General features: G+C 35.2%; 1 protein-coding gene across 1 annotated transcript; it reads right to left on the bottom strand.

Moving 5' to 3' along the window:
- Positions 1-216: 216 nt before the first annotated feature.
- Positions 217-25,047, bottom strand: LOC124168261 (probable G-protein coupled receptor CG31760). Its single transcript, XM_046546438.1, has 6 exons — positions 24,777-25,047; positions 22,727-22,865; positions 21,612-21,875; positions 19,507-19,718; positions 11,724-11,862; positions 217-328 (listed from the first exon to the last, which is right to left on the bottom strand). Exons 1-6 carry the CDS (start codon positions 25,045-25,047, stop codon positions 217-219), a joined length of 1,137 nt encoding a protein of 378 aa, XP_046402394.1.
- Between the last annotated feature and the right edge of the window lie 616 nt (positions 25,048-25,663).

Genomic DNA, 25,663 nt, shown 5'->3' with positions numbered 1-25,663 from the left:
TGAATGACAGGAATTGACTGGAATGACCACATTTTGAAACTTTTCTGTAAAAGTAACGCTAAACATTGGAGAAAAGCAGTTTAAAATTATGTGAATAAATATTATTTCTTAAATTTTATAAATATTTATTTTTTGTAGCAAGCATTCCTAGCCAAAAATTAGAAAACCTTGACGCTATAATATTATGCTCATTAAAATATCCATCACCAATCAAAATTATACCTTTGGACCAAACACGAGGCCAATTGTCACAGTGGCACTCAGCTGGGTTGTCATGAATTCAAGTAAGTAGTTTATATCTGGTCCTGATGCTGGATAAATGAATAAGCTGAAAGAGATACAAAATAATGAATATTAGTGGATGATGATTTATTGGATTTCTTATACTGACTATCAGTACAAATATGATCGGAATTAAAATTCCTGCATTGTACATAATTCGTTATAGAATTATCTTCCATCTATCTAGGCACAACAACAGAGCCTACAATCCACAGAGAATAAATATCATTCCCTTTGACTGGGGCTCTCTCTCGGATCTCCCATTTCCCAGTGGAGGGCTTCAGCCAGTTCATCTGCCGAGACATACTTTTCTCTTGCGAATATTTGAGGAACATACCTTGCAAAGTGGTATGGATTGTTCAGCATTTGACACCACAAGTATTTCAAAACGTTCGCAAAGTGCCACAGGCTAGGAGCAAAGCCGGAACTTTGAACACAAAGAGGTGTTCGCTTTTGACTAATTTCGTTAAACCTGGAAGCCATGGTGATAATTTTACGGATTCAACAGCAATGCATAAATCAGATAATCCAGAAGTCTCTGTGAATTTTCGCGCAATGTGTGAATTTACCGTGGCTAGTCCCGGTATGCTTATTTTTACCACACCAAACTCGGTTGGTGTTGATATTTTGCTATTGATTTTTCTCTTTCCCTTTTTTTAGGCTCCATGATTTTCCCGTATTCAAATACCCTCCTTTCGTTTTCCTACTCCCTTATTTTTTCCTTTTCCCTCTCAAAGCAAAAGAGGAAAAAAGCGCCAGAATTTGCTTCAGACTGGAGAGGTGTATAACGCCAGTGAAGGGGATAAAACGGCTGAGGGGAGGAACGGAACCTAGGATAATGACAGACATATAAACCGTGGACGGCATTAATCACTTGAGAGAGTCATATTTTTAAATAATTATATGGCATGTTGAAAGTACCGCATAAAAAATAATTAATTATAGCCAAATTACGGTCTATTTAATGCAACCACAACCCATTCAAAGAAGCGTTTGGCACTCCGAATGCTATAAAAAATATGACATTGATAAAGCGGAGCAAGGAATCTCATTGTGAGAAATCTGGTCTTAGCTCACTATATATCGAAAAAAGTTGCTAAAAAATTACGACAGGACATAGTGTTTAATAAATAATAGACATGGATGCGTTCAGTGGTATCAAGCGTAACTATGAGGAAATTGAAATTCACAAATGAAAAGACGACTTCGTCAACTTCCACTGAAGAAAGAACGGAAGAACTCCAAGGATTGTACGCTGAGAAGAAAATCATTGAGTAGTTCTCAATGTAGCCTCCACTTGGGGTTTCCAACCTAACCTTCCCCCAATCCCCCCTCCCCTATCACCCACTCATTCCACCCTCTCCCCTGTCCCCTTCAAGGAGTATACATGCTTGTTTAGAAGTAAAAATTTTGTACTTTAAAATGACCTTTAGTATAGGTCCTTCATGGATCGAAACATGTCGTACCAAGGATATATATATCAGTGGATGTCAACGAAGTCGTCTTTTCATTTATGAAAACTTACAGATATGCACTAAAGCATCTTTGAGGAAGAAGCTTCATTGAGCTAAAATTAATAATTACATTAGATGTTAAAATAAAAAATATTAATTTTAAAAGGCCATATAAGATGTTTTTATTCACATTTCATATTTATTTATTCTCTGCGTCTTGCTAAAATTGGGCTATCTCCTTGTTGTAACATTAGAATTAAAGTGATGAATTAAACGCCTACCTACCCATGAACAAAACAGAAAATGCAACAATAGAATAAAAAAATACGCCAACACAAACACCGAATCGGTGATAAGTGAAATTGGAACCAACACCCCTAATTTATATCGCGCTCAACCATGGTCATATCGACCAAGAATCGGGGAAAACGTTCTCAAAAATTTTTGTACTTGCGGGTAGAGCTTTAAAAGTGCGTCAGGCAGATGATTTTACTTATTTATTTCTGTATGTATGAAGGGTTCTATCATAAAGTCCGTTTTCAGCTTCGTTAAGTTAACTTTGAAATTGTTATCGCTCCCTCAGATGTGCCGGATTAGTTTAACTTTTGATTTATTTTCTTCCAAGTCTGCCTTTCGATAAAAGCTTTGTTTACTCCACAAAACCTATTCAAGATTCTTCTAATGCCAAGGTTTCTTACCAAAACACTAACATAACTTTCACAGTCTCTCCTCTTATGCCTCCCAAGAGCGCATGGCATCCTTTCCTTCAAAGGTTTCAGGCTATGAAACGTCTGATTTACAATAATGATTCCAAACTGTAGTAGCATTTTATTTAGAAATATTCTCCGAGAGAGCGACTTTATATTGTTGTTTCTCTTTCTAGGGAATGTTGTTTTTAGCATTTAATGGTATTATCGTCCACTTTCCATTTCCATCTTTCACTTGCCATTATCTATAAGGACATTTTATTGATGACATTATAAAGGGTACACAAGTCTTTTAAATATATTTGATCCTTCGGTAGATTATACAATAACTTGAAATAAACGATTGGAGTTCTGAAGTCCGCTCCTGTATGTATCTCATGAAATAACAATAGCAGACCTAATATGCAACCTTGAGGGACCTACTATGTTGGGTATATCTCCATGAAATATCCTTCACCTACTCTTCTTCAACTCTTCATCAATGAATGCACAGTAGCATGACCTTTCAACTAGATTCATTAAGCCTTTTTCATGAGGGTCCCAAACACTGGCAGCGTATTCCAAATGTGGTCTAACGAGGGAAAAGTAGCTAATTTCTCTCACTTTGTCGTCGCGCTTTCCTAATATTCTTTTAACAAAATCCATTTTACGATTAGCTTGACCGGTTATTTATCGAATATGTTTATTCCACGATAGATCATTATTGAGTCTAACCCCTAGATATTTCACGGATTCAACTGCCTTTAATTGGGTGCCCCGAATGATATAGTTACGTTGTAGGGAGTTATTCTTCTTCCAGAAATTCATTACGACGCATTTTTCCAAATTTAATTCAAACTGCCAAGCATCGCACCAAGCTTGGATAGCAGCAAGGCCATTCGTTAGTTCATCAATATATTTGCTGGAACGGATTTCTCTGTAAACTACAGCGTCGTCTGCAAATAATCGTAACTTATAAACTAACTTACTTAATCGTAACTAAATGTAGGTAAGTAGAGCATCTCAGATTTTGTTAAAAATGTGTGAGAAATGTTTTATTATTTATTTGAAATCATACTGTATTCAAGAAGCAACGACAACACAGAAATCAAAAATTACATCTGTAATAATAAAGCGCGCGCATTCTTATAGTATTTCTTGCCTAGTGGAGGCCATTTACACATCTCTTCCTCCTCAGGTGTTACAAGTGCCTTTGATTCCTAAATCAATGAAAATATTGTATAGATTTGACAAATACCGCATTATGATTGCGAAAACGAACAACAGATGTGCATTTCGGGCATATCCGCGCGAAAAATGTAGGCACTAAAACGTAAAGTTACGTATTTTCTTTTGTATTGGTAAGATATCGCAGCAAGTATATTTTCTCTCTTCAAGATCACTGATCAGTACAATCGAGAGTCCGGACTATGCCGATCCGTATGACCGAGAGTCTACTGATTTTAGTATTTATTAATGAAGCTTTATAAGGAAAACGAGTTGATAGGCGCTGGATTTTATCAAGTGGGTTCGAAAGGGGGGTGGGAACATGTTTGTGTCACGCGTATTCCAGTATTGGGTGCATAAGTTGCTTAAAAAGGGAAATAAAACACTTACAATATCGTTTTAATAGATGAAAACGACGGAGGATACGCTCTTTCGCTCTCAACAATACTTAACGTCGTCTTAGTAACCTCGATGATATAAGCGTTAAGACCGTTTAGAATTGAATATTTACGTAATGGAGAGAAATATAAAATGAACGACTGATGCACTTGTGAAATATCGCCGATTTTTCGTATTTTGACCCTTGTCCTAGAATTGTAGCTTTTCTCTTTCTGATTATGAAGATTTGAACCCAACATACTTAAAAAAATATAACAGCTTTTTTTACTATCGGACGGAGACCAATTCAATGCACCAATACCCAGCCGATCAAGATAATTTCGAAGACAGAAATCCAAAAAGCGCGGATCTATTAAATGTTACCACCTTTCAACCGAGAGAAGCTCAAACGCTGTCCTAAGAAATCCAGCATTCGCATATTCCTTGAGGTTTATTTATAAAAATTCTACAATTCATGCACATCATAACTGTTCATCTATTCTTAAATATATGAGCGCGGAATAATGTGAAAGATAGCTATCGCCTTGCCTGTAAATTATTTTCACACACAGCCATAAAATTAGCTATTCTAAAACCTGCTCTTATTTGTGAGGTGGGAGATGGCAATATGAACGCGAAATATCGGCAGTCAAAAGTATCACCATGCACGAAAGTTTTTGTTATTAACAATACTCATGAAAATAGATATTCTAAAATATATTTTTATTATCACTGTATAGATGGCGCAACCAACGCAAATCAGCGTTACATGGCTTTCATAACAGGTCGCACAAATTTTTTCATAATCATTACATATTCACAGCAAATAATCTTCGCCGAATTAACTCAATTTTTGGTTATGGCATTCATTTGTCGTGACGCCTTACGCGAGCTTTATTAGATATCGATTCCCGACTACTTGAATCCCATATAATGTAAAACATTCTTAAACCATGAATTACGTGAGGGTGTAGTCTCCGTAACCCCAAATTTCAGCGTTGGTAAAGAAGTATGCAACAGGCATAACATATAGGCCCTACGTATGCTAGAAAACGTAATTAAAAATTTTAATAGCAAACTATCCGTAATTTCGTGTGGTTAAATAACCACGGGAAAAAGCAACCCTGGTATATAATGGTCAGTATTACTGGTTACTATGATTGAAATCATTCCGCACTTTGGGCAATCAATAATGCGACTGAAATGATTTGATGAAAGAATGGGTAAGGATGCGCCTTGAATATTGAATTTTTCGTATTTCAATGATGCATAATGTGGTATGTAATTTTGGAAAGGAGATATATTATCAAAGGGAAATTAAAACTGTTAAAAACAATCAAATATAAAAAATACATATATACAGTTAAGCATTTTGAAATGGTGTAATGCATGCAAACGTCATTGAAAGTAAAAAAATAAGTCAATGTTTAAACCAAAATAATGAATAAGTTACGCTAACGTGTAGTGGAGTTGGTTCACCAGACATCAACAATCACTTCCAGCCTTTGCAACCACTTCGAAATCCTGAATGAAATCGTATGTAAAAACAATATGAGTGTATCGCCATTTACTTTACATTGAAATTAAATGTCGATATAAAATGAAAACTATGGTTGCCATGGAGCCCTTATTATAACGAAACATCTATTTCACCAATCAGGTACTACCCTGAAAATGTCGGAGAGGTACGGTCAATAGCAAAGGAGAAAATGAGTCCTATCGATATACTTTCATATCGATATATTTTCATTAGGAATCGTTACGCATCAAAATCATTTGCATTTGTGCATAGAACTTTTTTATCTTACCAATATATAAAAATTTATATGCCCGTAACTATGTAAATAAGTCTAAAAAAGGGATCTATCGAGTGCGCACTTGGATTGATAATTACTTCGGCTCTAATCATTCGATTCGCTTGATTTAACTTTTGTCGGATAAAACAAATTATTAACTTTTACATATCTGATTTTCATATTCAAAACTTGATTAACAAAAAAGTTATTAGCGATTAAAGCGTAACTAAGGAGATTAGTATCGATATAACTCGCACATGAATCGATCGAGCGGATATGCTATCATTTCAAAAGTGGACCTTTTTGATTAAAGTATTACCCAAAAAATTTCATTAATCTATTTTGAACGGTTGCTAAGATATTCAAGATTGTATGCCCCACAAAAAAATGGCGACAATGATTTTTCGCGTGCAGGATATTTTTCGGAATTTTATTTTGAATTAACCAAGAGGGTTATGGGAAAAGCAGTTAAAACGTGAGGGTACGAAGTACCCTCTACGGTTTTTCTAGAAGATTCCAAATTTTCATATGGCACATGTCTCAAGGCCGAAATGCGAGTTTGAAAATTCGCCCATCACGACAATGTAAAATCGAAATCGTTTATTCCTCGGAATTGTTTTGACATATGAAAATTCCTATATAGCCAAAAATCAAACAAAAAATCCTACACCTTATATTTCAAGGAATTTGTCCTACAATTATTGCTAGTTGGTCAAAAAAATTCCTAAAATTTTCCCATAAGAAAAGCATTGAAAGCGTTCAAATTAAAATAAAAAAATACTAAATATCAATTCGTCGCAATGGCATCCATACCAAAAAATCAACCAAAAATCTAGTTTATGTCCATTGAATATCATGTTCCTCGGACGTTTAAAAGAATAAAATTAACCTGGATCCGCCCAATGTAACAAAAATGTCACACCCTGTATCGCTCCACTGTAATTGCTCTTGTATCGTTCGGGCACGGTATATTGTTGTGTTTTATACCTTATAAAAAAGAGGAAGCTAAGTGCTTCAATTCAAGATAAGAATTGTCAAGTGAGAGTGAAGACCTATCCTTTAAGTACCCCTTGTACTTAGGTGTCTTCCTTATACACTAAAAATGGACGTTCGCTTTGTGTAAATATTTAATTTTTTCATTAACTATATGTGCTACAGCGACAATTTTTGGTATGTATCAACGTAATGATACAATATTATTAATAATACATAAATATATTTGGTATTGCTTTCCATTGCTGAAATATACTCTGATAAATGTTACTGTGACATAAATGTCACATTGGGCGGATCCCTATGCAAATCTTCAAAGTTTCGAATTTTATGCTCTGGTTAGAATTTATTGCATTTTCAACGTTTTTTCCTTCGTATTCCCGCCAAAATATTCTATCTAGTTTATGTCAAGGGAATCTCATGTTCCTCACATATTTAAAAATACATAATAAAAGTGAAAAAGTTTTAGTTCCATAAGGCTCCCATGTTAATTCAAGTAGATATATTTCGAAAACCAATCGACTTTTTCAAGTTTTCGGATTTTTTCTCCCGATGAATTTTTTTTTACTTTTACGTACAATAAGCAAAATACCCACGTCTATCACAGTTTGGGCTGCGAATTTGTATCAATGAGTCAGTCAGTGAGTGAAATTGTCATCTTATATTAGCTTAACGAGTGGATGGGTGCTTGAATTCTTCAAGCGGGTTTAGGAGGGGTGGGAACATTGTTGTGTCACGTGTTGTCGAGTATTGTGTCCATAAGTGTTTCAAATATTCAAAAATTTCCCCGCCGTTTTTTTTTGAATGGGAAAGGATCTTAATTGTTCATTCATAAAAGATTTATAATGTTCAATAGGATTTCATTTGACAGATAATTCATTCTATGGATAGGTTAAGTATAGCATTGAGAAATAATTGAACTGAGATTTCAAGATAGTGGCGATTTGGTGGTTATTTTTCAACTCTTAAAGTCCACAGGCGTTATGATAGGCGAATCTTGAAAATTAAAAGCAGATTCGTTAGATAAACACATAAAGATATACCACTCAAAAAATATATGTCCATCATGCAATATGTAAAATACTAAATTGTAACCATTCCCCAAATTTCTTTATTTCTAAAGAAATAGTTTTCAAGATATTACAATTTGCAAAATGGCCTTGATAATGGTAACGGTATTTCAACTAAACAGACACCTACTACAGACATATACTACTGATTTCTTTCCATTCAATTATTGTCCCCAACAATTGCCAACAAATCTATACCCGCAATGCTATAGATTTAATTCCAGTCATTGGTCATCTACTCTATAATTTCTGGCCAACAATGCTCGTCGATGTAAAATTCTAAATGTAATAGCAAATCGATATAATTTGTGAAAACGCAGATCGATATATATCGAATCTGAGACTACATACAAAACATATTTCCATTGTTCATTGTGAGGAATACCAAGATGTTTTCATTCACAAAATTTCATTCGCCTAACAGGTATAGTAATCAATTTATGCCAATTTGCGTATTTGCTACAGTAATCGATTCAATTATTCGATCATACTGACATCAGTAATGTAAAATCGGCAATGCTATAGATTTTAATTCCAGTCATTGGTCATCTACTATATAAATCCTGGTCAACAATACTCTTCGATGTAAAATTCTAAATGTGATAGGAATTAGATATTAATCAGTGAAAACGAAGATTCGATATATATCGAATGTGGGGCTACATGCAAAACATATTTCTATTGAGCATTGTTAGGAATGCCAAGATGAACCCATTCACAAAATTTCTTTGGTCCAACTTATATAGTAATCAAGTTATGCCAATTTGCATATTTGCTTTATAATTATCGAATGGATCTTTCCATTATACTGACATCTGTACTGTGAAATCCGCAGCAATTTTGATTTTATATCCGGTCTATGGCCATCTACTACATAATTCCTGGTCAACTGTGCCCTTGGATGTGAAATCCAATATGTTATAGCAATTTGATATCTATGAAGAAAAATCATATTCGATATATATCGAACTTGAGACTACATACAAAACATATTTCCTTTGGGTATTGTAAGGAATACCAAGATGTACCAATTCACTAAATGTCATTGGTCCAACGGATATGCTATTTAAGTTAGGCCAATTTGCGTATTTGCTATTTTAATCGAATCGATCTTTCGATAATACTGCCATCTGGACTGTAAAATCCGCAATGCTTTTGGTTTATCTTCCAGTCTATGGGTATCTTCTATATAAATCCTGGTCAGCAATGCCCGTGGTTGTACAATCCTACGTGTTATAGCAATTCGATATATATGAAGAAAAGTCATATTCGATATATATCGAACGTGAGACCAAATACAAAACATATTTCCATTGGGCATCATGAGGAATACCAAGATGTGCGCATTCGCCAAATTTCATTGGTCCAACGGGTATACTTATCAAGTTATGCCAATTTGCGTATTTGCTATAAAAATCGAATCGAACTTTCGACTATACTGCCATCTGTGCCGCAATGATATTGATTGTATTTCCAGTCTATGGTTATCTTCTATATAATTCCTGGTCAACTATATCCTTGGATGAAAAATCCTATGTGTTATAGCAATTCATTATATTTTATGAAAGACCACATTCGATATATATCGAATGAGAGACTACATAATAAACATGTTTTCATCGGGCATTTTGAGAAATTGCAAGATGTACCCATTCACCAAGTTTCATTGGTCCAATGATATACTTATCAGGTTATGCCAATTTGCGTATTTGCTATAAAATACGAATCGTACCTTAGACTATACTGACACCTGTATTGAAAAATTCGCAATCCTATTGATATCCCTTCCATTCTATGGTCAGTCCCTTATCCCTGCCTTCTCTACTATCCCCGCTTTCAAAATTTAGCCTATGTTCTATTATTGGTGACGTAGATAGGGCGATGCGTTTATTTCTTATGGGGGCCTATTACAAAAAGATATAAATTCATATTGATATGTCTGCATTAGGAAAGATTACTCATCTAAATAATTTATGTGTACGCATAATTCATTCTTTCCCTTACGTATTGTTAAAATTTTTATCCCCATAACTATGTAAATAAGCCTAAAAAATGGCTCAATCGAATACAACCTTGTATCGATCATTACTTCGAGTCTAATTAGTCGATTTGCTTGATTTAACTTTTGTCGGATGGAACACATTAGCAGTTGTACTGTGTATGATTTTCTGGTTCAAAACTTGATTAACAAAAAAGTTATTAGCGATTAAAGCGTATCCAAGGAGATTGGAGTCGATATAACTCGTGCATGAATCGATCGAGCGGAATGGTCATCACTGCAAAATTTGACCATTTTAATAATATTACTACCCTGAAAATATCATTCATCTAGCTTGAATGGTTGCTAAGTTATTCAAGATTGTATGCTCCACAAAAAAGTGGCGACAATGATTTTTCGCGTGCAGGATATTTTTCGGAATTTTATTATAAATTAACCAAGAGGGATACGGAGAAAGTAAGCTGAAACGTTAGGGTTCGAAGAACCCTTAACGGTTTTTCTAGGAGACCCATCACGACAATGTAAAATCGAAATCGATTATTCCTCGGAATTGTTTCGATGTACTAAAATTCCAAGATTACCAAAAAAATAACCAAAGAATTCTCTACCTTTTTGGCAAAGGAAGTTATCGTACGATTATTGCAAATTGGTCAAAAAAATTCCTAAAATTTTCCCATAAGAAAAGCATTGAGAGCGTTCAAACAGTAATAAAAAATACTAAATATGAATTCGTCGCTAATGCAACCAACACCAAAAAAGTTGACCAAAAAATTTAGTCCATGTCGGTTGAATATCATGTTCCTCGGACGTTTAAAAATACAAAATAAAAGCGAAAAAGTCGTAGTTCCATAAGGCTCCCATGTTAATTCAAGTCGATATATCTCGTAAACTAATTGAATTTTTCAAGTTTTCAGATTTTTCCTCCCGATGAATTTTTTTTTTTACTTTTACGTCCAATATTCCATATACCCACACCTATCACAGTTTGGGCTGCTAATTTGTATCAATCACACAATCAATGAGTCAGTTTCCCACTTTATAAACGCAACTAGGTATTTTTGTCGGAAAAAAACGGATCATATGGTATCACAAAATTTAATGCCTGGATTGCCTTAAAAACACTAAAGTACGCAAAATATTAAATAATTATGACCCCCCGGAGGACTGCGCCCCCCCCGCCATTTGACTCACGAGCCGCCACTGGCAGCGTCCCATAAGAGGATCCTTGATCCGTCCATCCCTAATGAGAATAAAAACAGATGAATTGAAAGCCACCTATCTATGAGAAAAACAGAAAATGTTCCGATAGAATTTATTATCCTTGTTTCTCCTTCTCTTGAATGGTATCTTATACTTGAATGGTATCATGGTATCAACATCCATTTAACTTGCCTTTTCCCCGTAAGGATATTTTATTGATGACATTTTAAAGGGGACACCAGGCTTTAATATTTTTAATCCTTCAGTTTATTATGCCATCACCTGAAAAAGGTGTTGGAGTTATGAAGTCAACTTCTGCATTTATCTCAAAAGCGGACCAAATATCATCCTTGTGGTACCTACAATGTCAGGCTTATCTCCCCGGAATATCCTTCACCTACTCTCCACCCACTCACAGTAGTATGCGCGTAAAAATAGATTCATTGAGTAAATTCGGTTAGCTATTAATTAAAAATATGTCGTTGCATAAACGTATGCGATGCAGATAAACCTATGAATAAAGTTAAGTATACGCTACCGTTAAATCCAAAAAAATATAACCTTGTAATAATAATTTTACTTGTAGGGGCGTCAATGGATGCAGTAGCATCTTTGTAAATCTAAAAATGAGTACGTACTGAAAAACGACCGTGATGATGTTGACCAACGCTAAGTTGTAGATGGCGTAGCTGGTGAGACGTACTTCATTGACGAGAGATTCTACATTTCGCACGTTCAGGCTGACTTTGATCCCCCATCCAAGAAGCGGAACCTCTCCTGTGGAGGTAAAATAAGGTTATGGGTCATTCCATTTCAAATCAACCAATATTTTGACCAAATGACACCCACCGACTCGGATTTTCATGAAACTTACCACGGTCATACATTTTGGTATGATTAGAAGTTGTGCGCAATTTTAGCCTCCAATTGTCATTTGTTAATGAAATATGAGCAATCGAAATTTGAGCGTGACCCCTAAAGTGCCGAAACGTACAACACTGCTTGTTGTTCACAGTGCATTTGTATCCGCATTGTGACAGTATAATAATAATAGAGCATTTTCTTACAGAGGTTTCTAATTTAAAATCCCCCAAGACCCTTAGAGCTAGGCAACATTGCATGAAATCTGGAAAACTCAAAAATTCAAACTTTGAATGCGTTTCGGCAGGGTCAAATATTGTCCGATTGAGCTGAAAATTTTTATGGAATGTTTTTTCATACATTCGCATAGGAAAATGGAAATGCCCCCTCAACTTTCAAACTTTCGGTTTTTTTGGGACACCGTAGTGCAACACATGGTGATTTTTATTTTCATCCTTAACTGCATTCCTGTGAGATGAAAAGGCATGATTTTTTTCCTAAAGATGAGTGATCCATAATGATCTCACTATTATCATTAAATATTCACTGCATGAAGTAATTCAACGGGAAAAAAATAAATCTTACAAAAAAATCTCCCTTGCACTATTTTTCACTATCAGCATCCACAGGGAAAGGCCATGCGAGTACAGACTCCTAGTTTAGTTTAAAGTAATAATTAATGTATGAGCAAAGATCCTGATGAAAAAAAATTGTGAGTCCGGCGTTCCTTTTAGCAAAAAAAAATACTCGTTCATGTTCACAGGAAAAAAAAGGCTCTTCTTCAAGGCACCTAGAAATTACGCAATTTAGAGGAGATATAAGCTAATACTCATGATTAAACAATATTGTGTCATGCATTATCTCACTATAGTGTATGCTACTGGTTCTTAGAGTAGGAAACACAAAGGCAATCATATGAATGTACTTACTGCTAATTTCGTGCTTTCAGAACTATTCGATCAGAGGGAGTTAAAAAAACTGCATGATCCATTGTACACTAATACATTCTACATATCTTTTAATCTGTGTTCAAAGACCAAATAAATTTCATATCCAGATGTATTGACATCACAGGAATGTACACTATCATATGTCAAAGGGAACCGTCATCAAATCATTTGAATTGAGAAATTTCTCAGGTACTTCATCCTAATGCTTATTTTCAATGTTTCATTTAGTCATTCTATATCATTGGAAATTTAGGCAAAAACAGTAAAATTAAATTAACGACCTTACCAATCGATTTAAAAGTGAGCCTTCTCATTTTAACCGGTTGACCACATTCTAAGATGTCTCATTGTTTTTCACGAAGTCAAAATATTTTTTTTTTAATGTTGGCCACTTCCTCCCTCAAGAAGTAGTATGACCTCCTAGAGCTTGTGGTTGCATGAGAATTAAGCGCACACAATAAGTGTCCTTGTGGCACACAGCAAACATCATATCTCTCTGGCCAAGAGAATGAAGGTGAGGGCCCTTTAGGTGTCATGAATTTAACTGAAATATCACCATCTTCATGGTTGAGAGCTTTCATTGCTCCAATGTACCACTGCTTGCTATAAATACACACTGCATATGAACCAACAGCCAAATTATCTGGGAAATCCACTGTTTCAGAACAAAAATCAAATATAAAACTTTACTCATCATCGAGGCCAGTGAACTTTGCAACGACTTTCTTATCTGATAAAGGCACAAAATGATGAAAATTTCTTGTTCTTGAAATTTTTTTTGCCTTGGTGGATCTTTCAAGAAGTTTACTACGTTACCAAGCCACATCACTAAACTTAGGCTGCTATTCTGGATGGAATAGCATTATGCTATTCTCCGATATTGCAACCGATGTTGCTATAATATAGCGTATTGCAACGCCTATGCTATTTGGTATTCAGAACGGTTGCAATTCGTGTTTTTACTACACCGGAAGACGTAATTCTCAGAATAGCATAGGCCCGTAGCAATTCACAATTCTGAACAGCGAATTGCAACCAGTAAACTTGCTATAATATTACGCGGTCTTCGAGGCCGAGCTATTCGGTATTGCAACCCTGAAAACGTGCGCATTGCAATGTCAAATTGTTTTTCTGAGGTTAAAGTAACATAATCAAGTATTGAAAAATGGAATAATAGGCAAAAATAGAATGATATCTGCTTTATTTTAATTAAATAATAGTAGCATAAGTGATGAATATTTAACTTGTTAAGTGAATTGGTTAGAAATTAACATTCGAGCTTAATATATGAAGCACAAGCTTGCTTCATCGACAGTACGAAAACCATAACAATTAATGCAAAGAATTACTACGATTAGCCCAAAATTTCCGTGTTTTATTCATATTTACAACTCATAATTTTATTTCATCACTTGACTTGCTACTAAAAATATCCTCAATGTAGGCTATCAGGTCGATTCTTGTAAAATTTCAAGCTTGTGTTTACACACTAACTCGCCAAATATAATAATAGTTATAGCTTTCAATGACAACCATATATTACCATAATAATACCATATACTTTGATCAGCCGTTCATTTCCTCAATTGGACAGTATATACAAATACATGCAACGAGTCGAAATTATTTTCCCCACTATTCGCTACCTTCTACAATTAAAACTTAAAATTTACTAAATTATAACAGGGGCAGTCGACTTGAATTACTTGCTTGAAAACAAAGGATTTCTCCGAACACCAATAAAGTTTCCGAACAAATATGATTCACCACAAATTTTAATGGAATATTAATGTACATCATAAACGCAATATATATCATGTGGAATTCAATACAAATTGTTTCCTCTATAGCCAAGCAAGTTATTCACACAATTAATTTTCAGTATATCGGCACAGTTCAGGGTCTATAAAAAATTTCAGTGAGCAGTTTAAAATCAGCTGATACGAAAACAATGATAACTGACACAACAGCACTTTCCACACGATTCACAATTGCTAGATTCACTTTTTCACAGCTGTTCCATCATCCTCAAATTCACCATCACCTCCCTTTGCTCTTTCCAAATCTGCAGCTGAAATATCGATACTATTCCATCGTAATACATGAAAGCACAGCTGTGACGTTGCCACCTACTTCAGTTCCTAAACAGAGATTGAATACTGAAATTAGGGAGTCATATAATAAAAAGTTAGTATTAGAAACGAAAGCTTCTAGTCCATACAGTAAAGCTATATCGTCACGATCAAAGCAATAAAAGTTGGTACATATTTATTTTAACATGCAACGAACAGACAGACTTCGAAGCCTAAGACAATTACGAAGAAAATCAAACATATTTAGCTTTCAATGATTATTTCGCATAACATATATCTCACGATAAAGGACCGATCGGATATAGGTAAATGATTTAATATTTATGCCCGATAAATCATCATTATTACAGTAAAATTATGACCTAACCCACCTGTATGAAGCCATTGTGATATTATCAAAACAAAAACAATCAGCTGATTTCCTAAACGAGATTTTCAAAGCTTATTATATAAATCCACGGTTTAATATAATTTTTAAATGCAAATGAAGCAATTATTTGTAATTGCAAGTCAATATTCCATAAAATACAGAAAAAATATATAAAATATCTTCTCCCTCATTGGTTGCGCAAACTGTTCCGGAAGTTTTTCATACGGGAAGGGGCGGAGCTTCCAAATAGCTCGCGCAAGAAATAGCATGATGCTATTCCGAACAAAATTATTACTACCCGTCATTCAGAATACGGAGTCGTTGCAATAATGACCCGCAGAATAGCATATGCTATTTTTTGCAACGCTTATCCAGAATAGCAGCCTTAATGTTATGGATTTTGATGTTTTTCATATTATCCCTACAGAATTCATGGATCCCGGTGCTGTTTGTTATTTGCTGTGCCATTCGTTTAATGGTACCACCAATACCATCACAATAGGTCTCTCCATGGCTTGTGGAAAAACAGACCGGGTTGCATTCATTCCATAGTCATTATAATAATGGCACAAATTTATAAAAAACTTGCAGTTTTTATATTGACCAGCACATCCATCTGTGATGTACTGAACCTCTTGGATCATAGGCGAAGTTCTCTTTAAAACTTTTACCAGGTGACGTTGCACTTCTATAACAAAGGCCACATCATGGTTAACGTCATCAGGTATGAAACAATGAGATGAGGTAGTGAGTGCACCATCTTTATTCTGGTAAATCAAGCAAGGGTGTATGATGCATTGGTCCATTGATATTTTTGAACTTCATACTCAATTGAAAATAAATTTTTTTCACTAAAATCCATTACGATAACTGCCTTTTCATGACTGAGGGTTTCTTTTCTTATGTTAAAAAACGAGGATTGTTCTAAGGTGACGTAATAATGTGGTATCAGTTTAATCATTTTGAGGCATAGCATGTCCAAGAGTTCATCAATGGATGATATATACAACTGAATTTCTGTTCTATCGGTGGAAACTCACTGCCTATATTTCACTGTATCAGAAGGGTCATATTCACAAAATTTAGAAATGATGATATCCATCAACTCAATATATGTTTCCTTCAATTGCAAGGCACTAATTAGAAGTTTCTCATGTTGATGTATGACACAAACTGAATGAGTCCCAGAAGCACCAGCCATCACACACCATTTTGTCTGAAGTGAACACAATTTGGAGAACCCAATTTTTTCTTGTGGATATTGCTCTTTGAAGAGCACATAAGGTTTCTTGAGGTTGTATAAAATCAACGTCTTCTCCATATACCTACTCATTCTTACTCACACTGACTTTATCTTTGACTCCAAGAATCTGTCTAGGATTCTTGTCAAACTGGTAAAAAATTTTCTCCAGCTCTCCTGTGGAGTTTAGACGTGGTTTCCCAGCACATGGTGATGGCATAGCAGGAATTCCCTTCGCATCAAGTAACTTTTTTGACTGTCTCACAGTGTAGTCTGAAACATGAAATTCACTAATAATCCTTTTCCTAGACCAAGATAAAGGGGCCAGGATCAGCATTTGAATTTTACCCTGCCAACTAACTGTTGGCAATTAGTCTTAATTTTAGTCAGCAGGCAATCCAAGCTGGCTGCCTTTCGGTTGATGAGTTGACTGTCACTCTCATCTTGATAACTACATATATTTTCCAGGGATGGATTCACTAATTTCAATTTATCTTTATTACTACTTATATTTTCCAGGGATTGATTAACTAATTTCAACGCGCCAGACACTTTAGAAACAAAATAATGCTTAGCCTGTGTTATCTTTCCTTTTCCATGTGAGTATCTACTGTGAGAAGACAAAGAATGTAATTTCATAGGAGAGCAGTCTAAAGCCTCCAAGCTGCAGTTGGCTTCTTCTTATTTTCTGTCACTTTCCACCGCAGACTTAACTGATGTAAGTTCTTTCTCGCTTTCCTCACTGCCATTGGAAACAACTTCACTTTTACAAATTTTGGAAATCCTCTTGTCACACCTACAGCAAAATTCTTCTCCAGGCTTCACCAGGATGCCTGCTGCTCTCATAGACTTAGACTTTTTTAGAGGTATGGTCCTCAGAAATTTCATCACAGGACCTTTATGTCTGGTAAATGGGTACAGTATTTAAGCTGATAACACTTGTATTTCTTTAACTAGTAATGAAGATGATGAGAGCACGCAAGTCAATTTAATCTGAGGTTTCAGGCAAGATGGAGTGGAAACTTGACATAATGAGGAAGAAGGAGCAATTTCCACAATTTTAAATTTATTGGTACAACGGGTTTCACTTTACAGCATCATCAGGTGGCTGATGATGCTATAAAGCAAAACCGGTAGTTCCAATAAATTTAAAACTGTGGAAATTGCTCCTGCTTCTTCATTATTATCACACAAGTCAACCGTGATGAAAAGGAATATTGCACAGCAGGGCAATTGATTCTCTGTCCACTTCTGGTATTTCCTTGAAATAAAAAGTTTGGGTTCTTTTTGTGACATTCAGAACTGTATTCTTTGCAAACACTGCACTGACATTGCATGACAGACCTCAATGTGAAAAAGAGATGTTACAATGTAAGCCTAGGTATCAGTCACACTTACATGAGTTACCTAGTCTGAAATTCAACCAGGATATTACTAAGGCAGCACCATATGAATGAGAAATTAATTAACTTCACATAGACTGAAATTGGAAAACTTTGTGATGGCTCTCTTCTGGTTTTACATTTTATTCCATACTATTCAGTTACCCAATACTCATAGAAGATACAGCTTAATGGGAATAGTCCTGAAAGCACGAAATTAGTAGTACGTTGGGGAGTACATTCACATGATTGCCTTTGTGTTTCCTACTCTAAGAACCAGTAGCATACACTATAATGAGATAGTGCATGATCCAATATTGTTCAATCATGAGTATTAGCTTATATCTCCTCTAAATTGCGTAATTTCTAGGTGCCTTAAAAAAAGAGCCATTTTTTTCCTGTGAACATGAACGAGTATTTTTTTTTGCTAAAAGGAACGCCGGACTCACGATTTTTTTCATCAGGATCTTTGCTCATACATTAGTAATTATTTTAAACTAAACTAGGAGTCTGTACTCGCATGGCCTCTCCCTGTGGATGCTGATAATGAAAAATAGTGCAAGGGAGATTTTTTTGTGAAATTTATTTTTATGCCGCTGAATTACTTCATGCAGTGAATATTTAATGATAATAGTGAGATCATTATGGATCACTTATCTTTAGGAAAAAAAATCATGCCTTTTCATCTCACAGGAATGGAGTTATGAATGAAAATAAAAATCACCAGGTGTTGCACGTTTCGGCACTTTAGGGGTCACGCCCAAATTTCAATTGCTCATATTTCATTAACAAATGACAATTGGAGGCTAAAATTACACACAATTTCTAACCATACCAAAATGTATGACCATGGTAAGTTTCATGAAAATCCGAGTCGGTGGGTGTCATGGCCTGGTTGATTTGAAATGGAATGACCCTTAAGCATGATTTTAAAAGTTGAAATATATATTTCATCTGAAATTCCTGACCATTCTTACGCGCTTGCATATTGAGAAAATTTGCTCGAAGAATTAGCATTTACTGAATCGTTCTTAGATGCACAAATAAGATAGAATAAAAATATGATATCTCGGTGTATTGAAGTCTTCCTGCTTTTTCACTAATGTTAGTGTAGAAATGGCCATGGGTAAGCTAGTAAAGTATGAAAACAAATGAATTTCAGACAATTTCAGGAACTTTAAATTTGAAAATATGTCCGGAGTGCAACAGTAGGAAATAAATTTCCTTAATGTTGTTAATTAAAACCAAGAGGGACTTAATTTTTGACAACTACCAGCTATATAGAAAAAATAAAATTACGAGTCATTGAGTTTTAAATAATTTTTAAGTTTAATGTTAAGCATATTTCAATTGGCCTCAGTAAACTTTATTTTACCTCTTTCCATCAGTTAATCTGAGCTTTGATCACCCTGTTTAGACGGCGGAGTACCAGAAGTTGTTAATCAATTTCAATATTGAATTACTTGGGTTAGAAGGTAAAATAGAGCCACTATAGTACATCTCAGTAATAGAAATATCGCCTTACCAATTGCAAGAAAATGGTCCCACCAGTTGTAATTACATTGCTTGAAAATCAATCCATTGCTGTCATGCATGTCCTCTGCATTTGGTGGAGATACCAGCGTCCAAATTACCAAATAGATAAGCATGAAAATCAGAATTGGAATAATCCTCTGCAAGACCTTCTTATCTGTGAGCTTTACCTTTTGGTCGGATTTGATATAAGCCTCGTTCACCCTAGGAAGCAATAGAGAGGATAAGATTACATAATATGCAGTAATTTTAAATAATGGTCAGTCATCTTTCACGATGGCTTCGAAATGAAGGGTTCTACCGTCAGTATAAAGACATACCTTCACGTCATCATTGTTGAAATATGAAGGTGAAAAATGAAATGAGGTAAAATTATGTTAAAAAATGAAATGTGAACTGAAAAAATGAAAACTTTTCAATCAGTTCTTTCAGCAATTAGATGGATAAATTTCAAACAATTTTGGTTTCATTGAAATGCAGTTTAGCTACTAAATGTAGGCAGGAAAAATTCATGATACATGCATGAGTTTTTGAATGGATGGTGGAGAACCTAAATGGCGACTTGAATAAAAAATAACTGAGGGAAGATGGAGATTTTTTTCATGTTGGTCACGGAAAACGTGTCTTCAGTGTTTTACATTGGTATTATGAATTTCTATTTAAATAACTCAAAGAAACGCCTCAGCTGAGTTAGGAGAGAAGATAAAGAATTTGCACATTTTAAGGTTAACTCAGTGGTTGTAAGTTCTTCAGAAGTACTTTTCTCTATTTCTACTTCATACGGGGAGAAAATAGGTATAAAGCACTCGTAAAGCAAATATTTGGCAAAATTAATGAATTCTGGTGCTTTTTTGGACGCCTTTTTGGTTCGTACCTTACTGTTACCTGTTAACATATTCACCGCGGAGCACGTTTTCAACTGACGTACTCCGCTTACTACTACTTCAACTATCGAGTCAACTTCAACTATACTCTTGATGCATGTTTCATGAAAACAAGGACGCTATAGAATTAATAATAGTGTTATTTCATCACACGCACACCAATGATCTCGCATGGAAGTAAACATTAAAACATATAGATTAAACATTAAAAAGTTTATTTTTCAGTTGAGAGGTTAAATGGACTAAATTGACGATTGACACAGGTGTTGGGTTTCCACATTGCCATTTTGGCTCACTGACGTCCAAAAGAATCCATACTGATTGTTTCACGTAATTTATAAATATCCCGTGATATTCTCGTCTCTATGAATTGTGGGAACTAATTTCCGTTCACCTTATCATAAATATTACACAGAATGTCAATTGATTGGTCTATGTCTGATATATCTGTGTCCTGTAAGGAATTTAGACTCCAATCGATTTTTATTCTAACGGTTTTAGACAATAAATCTCATAACTACTAAACTGAAAATAGTTCGAACATATTAATGAGCGGTAGTTATTATATTGATAATATTTTCCCTCGCATTCGCTGCGTGATTGTACTTTTGGAACGTTGTTAAGGAGACCGAGTCTTGATTGCAATGGATTTAATATTTTTCATTGCTTAAATTACGACTCACGGCAAAATATAAATTTTAGCGTCTCTATGAAAATTTCACCATAGCAAAAATGATAAATCTCTTCAGATAAATTTTAGCATATCAAACCAACCATGTATTATTTAAAACTTTCAAAGAAAGATATCCTAAACCTCAAAATTATCGCAACAAAGTAGAATAAACACATGCCTTGAAAAAACTTTCGCTAAGGAAACATAAGCAGAAAAAATGACAAAAGTTGCGTTAGATTCGGTTGCAATTGATTAATTCCATGTTTATGTGTTCGCGGAAAAACCTCAAAAGTCGCGTTAAAATTTGCATTGTTTAATTTTCATAGTTAAATTTTCAGCTATTTGATGCCCCTATTGTTAAAACAAGGAAACTTCTCCATGAAAAAAACACAATTTTGAAATGCATTTGGTCTATAACTGTTCATGTACGCGGGTATAAAGGTAATACAAATGCATTTCGGCATATTTAGCAACTGAATAATAGTTAAAGAATAGAATACAGTGAGAGTAATGATTCTAAGCTCGTAATTAAAAACTTACCTCCATATTTTTGCCATAAGTGATGTGTATGTGATACCAAAGCCCATGTGCCGTGTCCATTTAGTTGCAATGCATGAATAAAGTTCTACAACCGGGAAAATTGCCACCATTTCCATATACATGGTGGCGCATCCCAGGAGGATTATCCCAAACCAAATAGGACTGGCCGTGTTGAATACTTTTATCTCCCTGTACCGGTACACACATCCCAGCAGGCCTACAGTGGACGCGATGCAAGCACTCGAAAATGCTAGCAGCGTGATTCTGCGAATGAATGAAGAAACATGTGTGAGCCAACGGAGAGGATGCAACAAAATAATAAATATTTTAGAGGTTTGATCGAAGAGTGGTAATTCTCATGCCATCATCCCGACTGATCACATATTGCACTCTTGTATTCAAGCTACATCCGTTGATATCCCTTCAATATTAAGGCTGTATTCTGAATAATACTATTCAATTCGTCTTAATAGACAAAGGAGGTCAATATATATTTGAAATACGTTTTATTTAGGAAAAAAACTTCATACTTATTCCCTAATCTAGTACTCATCACCTTATCTCTTGGCTGGAGTGAAATATGTAATAAATGTTTAGACTTGGAGATCAGCGCAAAGCATTTGTTCTTTCAATATTCATTTCATGAAAGAATTTTTGGAAAAACTCCCAAAACTACCAAATTTTCAACTGTGGATCACTTTGTAAGAGTTTCAGTTTATTCACACAATAAACGGGACTATTTCACAGTGTTAAGGAATACTTCACGAGAGAGTAAAAATTGTTGAGGCTCAGGACGCCCATCCTTAAAAGCAAGGGATAGCGCAAAAGTTGCGACACGATCGACATGTGCTCGTGATGTCATCAACTTATCTTTGCAAGGTTTATCATGCATGCAAAATAAATTCGAGGGCGATTCTAAAAACAAAAAAATGGGCTCTCCCAATTTTTCAACTATCTAAATCGGCAATTAAGTGAAACTGAGGAATGAGCCTATTGGACCACTGCTGTGGACTTGTCGTATCTTATTACGTTACCCCTGGCAGAGAAATTGCCTGTTTAATCCTTGGAAAGGAATTCCTCAGATAATTACACGAGGGTATTCATAATTATTTTACCTGAAGGTCCAGCTATAGTTGGCAAGGCATGGTGCAGAATCACTGCACACTTGGCATCCTTCGGCACATGTGAGGCATTGGAACTGGTCCTCATTGAGTAAGCTCTCCTCATCCTTATCATTACTCCGTGCAAGTGAAACTTGATATTTGTTAGGGAAAGAAATATGGAGAAAAAATATAGTATTATACACGATAATAGGAATTTTTCTAATAAATAGGGGGAAAGAATGGTATTTTTTTAAAATTCAATTTTTACAACAATTTACTCGAAACATTAAATTTTCTTAGAAGAATATCAAGGGAAAAAACCTGAATCAATTTCATGACACGCATCATGAGAAAGAACCCTTGCTAGTTTGAATCAGGCAAAGTGAGAGAATTAAAGTTTGAATTTCTGAAAACGAATGCTGAACAGAATCAAATCATGAGGAGTCAGCTTTCAAAGTCATATTTATAATTGAAACTTATTTCCATAACCTAATCCTGCTAATTACGAAAACAACGCAGCCATTGAAATTAGATAATGTATAATTGTTTTGCTCCTACCTTTTCAATTTCAAATTAATTTGAGGGAAAACCGTTTTCAGAATATACTACTTCGCACATTCTCTCTTTTTTCCGGACGTCCCATTTTTTTATTCAAAATTTCACGTGTCCTCAAAATTACAAATTCTGAGCATCAGGCGCTTTAAATAAATGCTTGAATGACATATACGATCAATTTCTTTTTCCTGCCCACTTAATTCGTTTTTGTAAAGTTTTAACCTCATGCTATCATTTTGAAAAATTTACTGTGTATATTCGGATGCTCGCGTCTAAAAGTTGAAAGAATTAGGGCAATATTTTCTCAAAAGCAATGTTTTTGTTCATAAAGTAGAGGTAAATGTTGACCAGGAAAACTTATGTCATTAAAACGATTCAATTGAAAGTGCTGAAATGAACGATATATGAGAGAATTCTACTAGAAATTCTGCGGAGATGACGGGACACCTTGGTCGGTCACATCGCGAGATAAGAAGGTAACAACTACAAATGCAATAATCTGTAAAATGTAGTGGTAAGAGACAAAGAAATGCATGTGTTTTTCAGCGCGATTTCAGCCAAATATTCTTCAGCGTGGATTTTGGGAACAACATAAATTCCATTTTAATGGCTAAAATATGCAGGGTATATTCATTATGTATGGACCGTTTGCTAATATTGCAATATTGGCGATTCAGAACAGTTTTACTCCTGCAGCGCCGTTTACTGATGAATTAAGAAGCTATAGTAGTATTTGTGTTGTTTTAGAAGTCGTTTGCTTGTCCGTGCATACAAACAAAGATGTCCGCGACAATCGTCGAGCTTGCCAGCTGTGAAGTGCGTTCTATCGTACGATTCGTGTATTTAAAAAGATTATTAGCTCCTGAAACTCATCAAGAGTTATGCCTAGTTTATGAACTTAGATTTATGAGTGAAGGAAAGGTTGGACAATGGTGCCATGATTTTATAAATGAGCGAAAATGACCCAGTAATTTAACCGAAAAAACAACCGATGCTTCAACTCTCAGGCGGTGAGCTTCCGTGCAGGGGGGTTTAAAAAGCAGGTGCAGCGGTACGAAAAATGCCTAAAAGTGAACGGCGATTATGTATATAAATGAAGTAGGTATGTAGCTAAGTAAAACATCCAGTAAAATGAGTACATTTTTCCGGTGACCAAACTTTAGCTAATGGATACACCTCGTATATACTAAACGGACTTCATCACGCGGTTTATTTTAAGAGGTCTGATGAAAACAATAAGATTGGATAGGAAAAATGCGAATGAAGGGCCCGAAAGATTGAAACACATCATATTATTAATTTATAGTCATAAAAAGAATAAATAGGTCATTGATTCAGGAGAGTGAAGTGGATAGCTGCGATTAGCAAATTATTGGATTCATGACTCGTGATAATGACTTAAGGACGCATTGTAAACGACTAATGTGTCACAAAAGAAGGAAAAATGCGATTTATCGAATAGGAGTGATACTTCTTTAAGATCTGAGTCTTTTTTGCTGAGCCTTACCTTCCACCAGCGATGTGTTGGGCCGAATGGAGTAGTACCCTGGCTTGCAGTGGCAGCGATATGCTCCCAGTGACCAGCGCATCCCGCTCTGAAACTCACAGACACTGGTGTCATTAGGGCACTTGTGCGTCCCTAAGAAGGCGGTTACCTGCAGCTTGTGTTCAGAGTCAATGGCTTCGTTGCACTGGTTTACGTCAAACTCGGACAGGTCGAAGTCAACCCCTAAGAAAGCTCTGACCCTAGATTTGGGCGGAATAAACCTAATTCTCATTAGCAGACATCTATCAGATATATCAATTCAACATGTATATACTTTGATTTTTATATTTAGTACGTAGTCGTCCACAACTTTTCATTTTTTGACTTGTTTCGCCAAGATACGGCGCACAGTGGTCCGGATCCGGAAAAAGGTGGACAAAAATCATTTTTTCGACTTTCTTGAAACTCACTTAGACTATAGAAGTTATGTAGTAATATGTCTGGGGTATCACCTTTCATGCTTACTTTTTTATAAAAAAAGTTGCTTGCTAAGATATATTGCGTCAAAGTAGCACTATTTCTAATGGAAACTTGATTGTCCCGTTTTTTCGAAAATTACGCATTTTAGATTTATTTTAGATTTTTATATTTTAGATTTATTTAGATTTATCTTTACGCCGCCGATTATATTCGTAAAATAACTTTGCACTATAGTAATATAGACATTTTACTGTCATAAAATATATATTTCAACCTTATAGAGATGTTGATGATTGCTGTAGAATTGTTTGAAGGGGAGTACTTTTTTTAGGAAAAAATCGCATAAATGTTGAGTTATAAAAAAAGTGACGTCGATTTGCGCAAATTCGGCTATTGGTGACAATAAAGTACAGTATTATAAAGATATT

This window comes from Ischnura elegans, chromosome 1 (genome assembly GCF_921293095.1).
Source record: "Ischnura elegans chromosome 1, ioIscEleg1.1, whole genome shotgun sequence".
Classification (NCBI taxonomy): Eukaryota; Metazoa; Arthropoda; class Insecta; order Odonata; family Coenagrionidae; genus Ischnura; species Ischnura elegans.
Note: the sequence above shows the minus strand (reverse complement) of the source record. Positions and strands in the feature narration are given on the sequence as shown.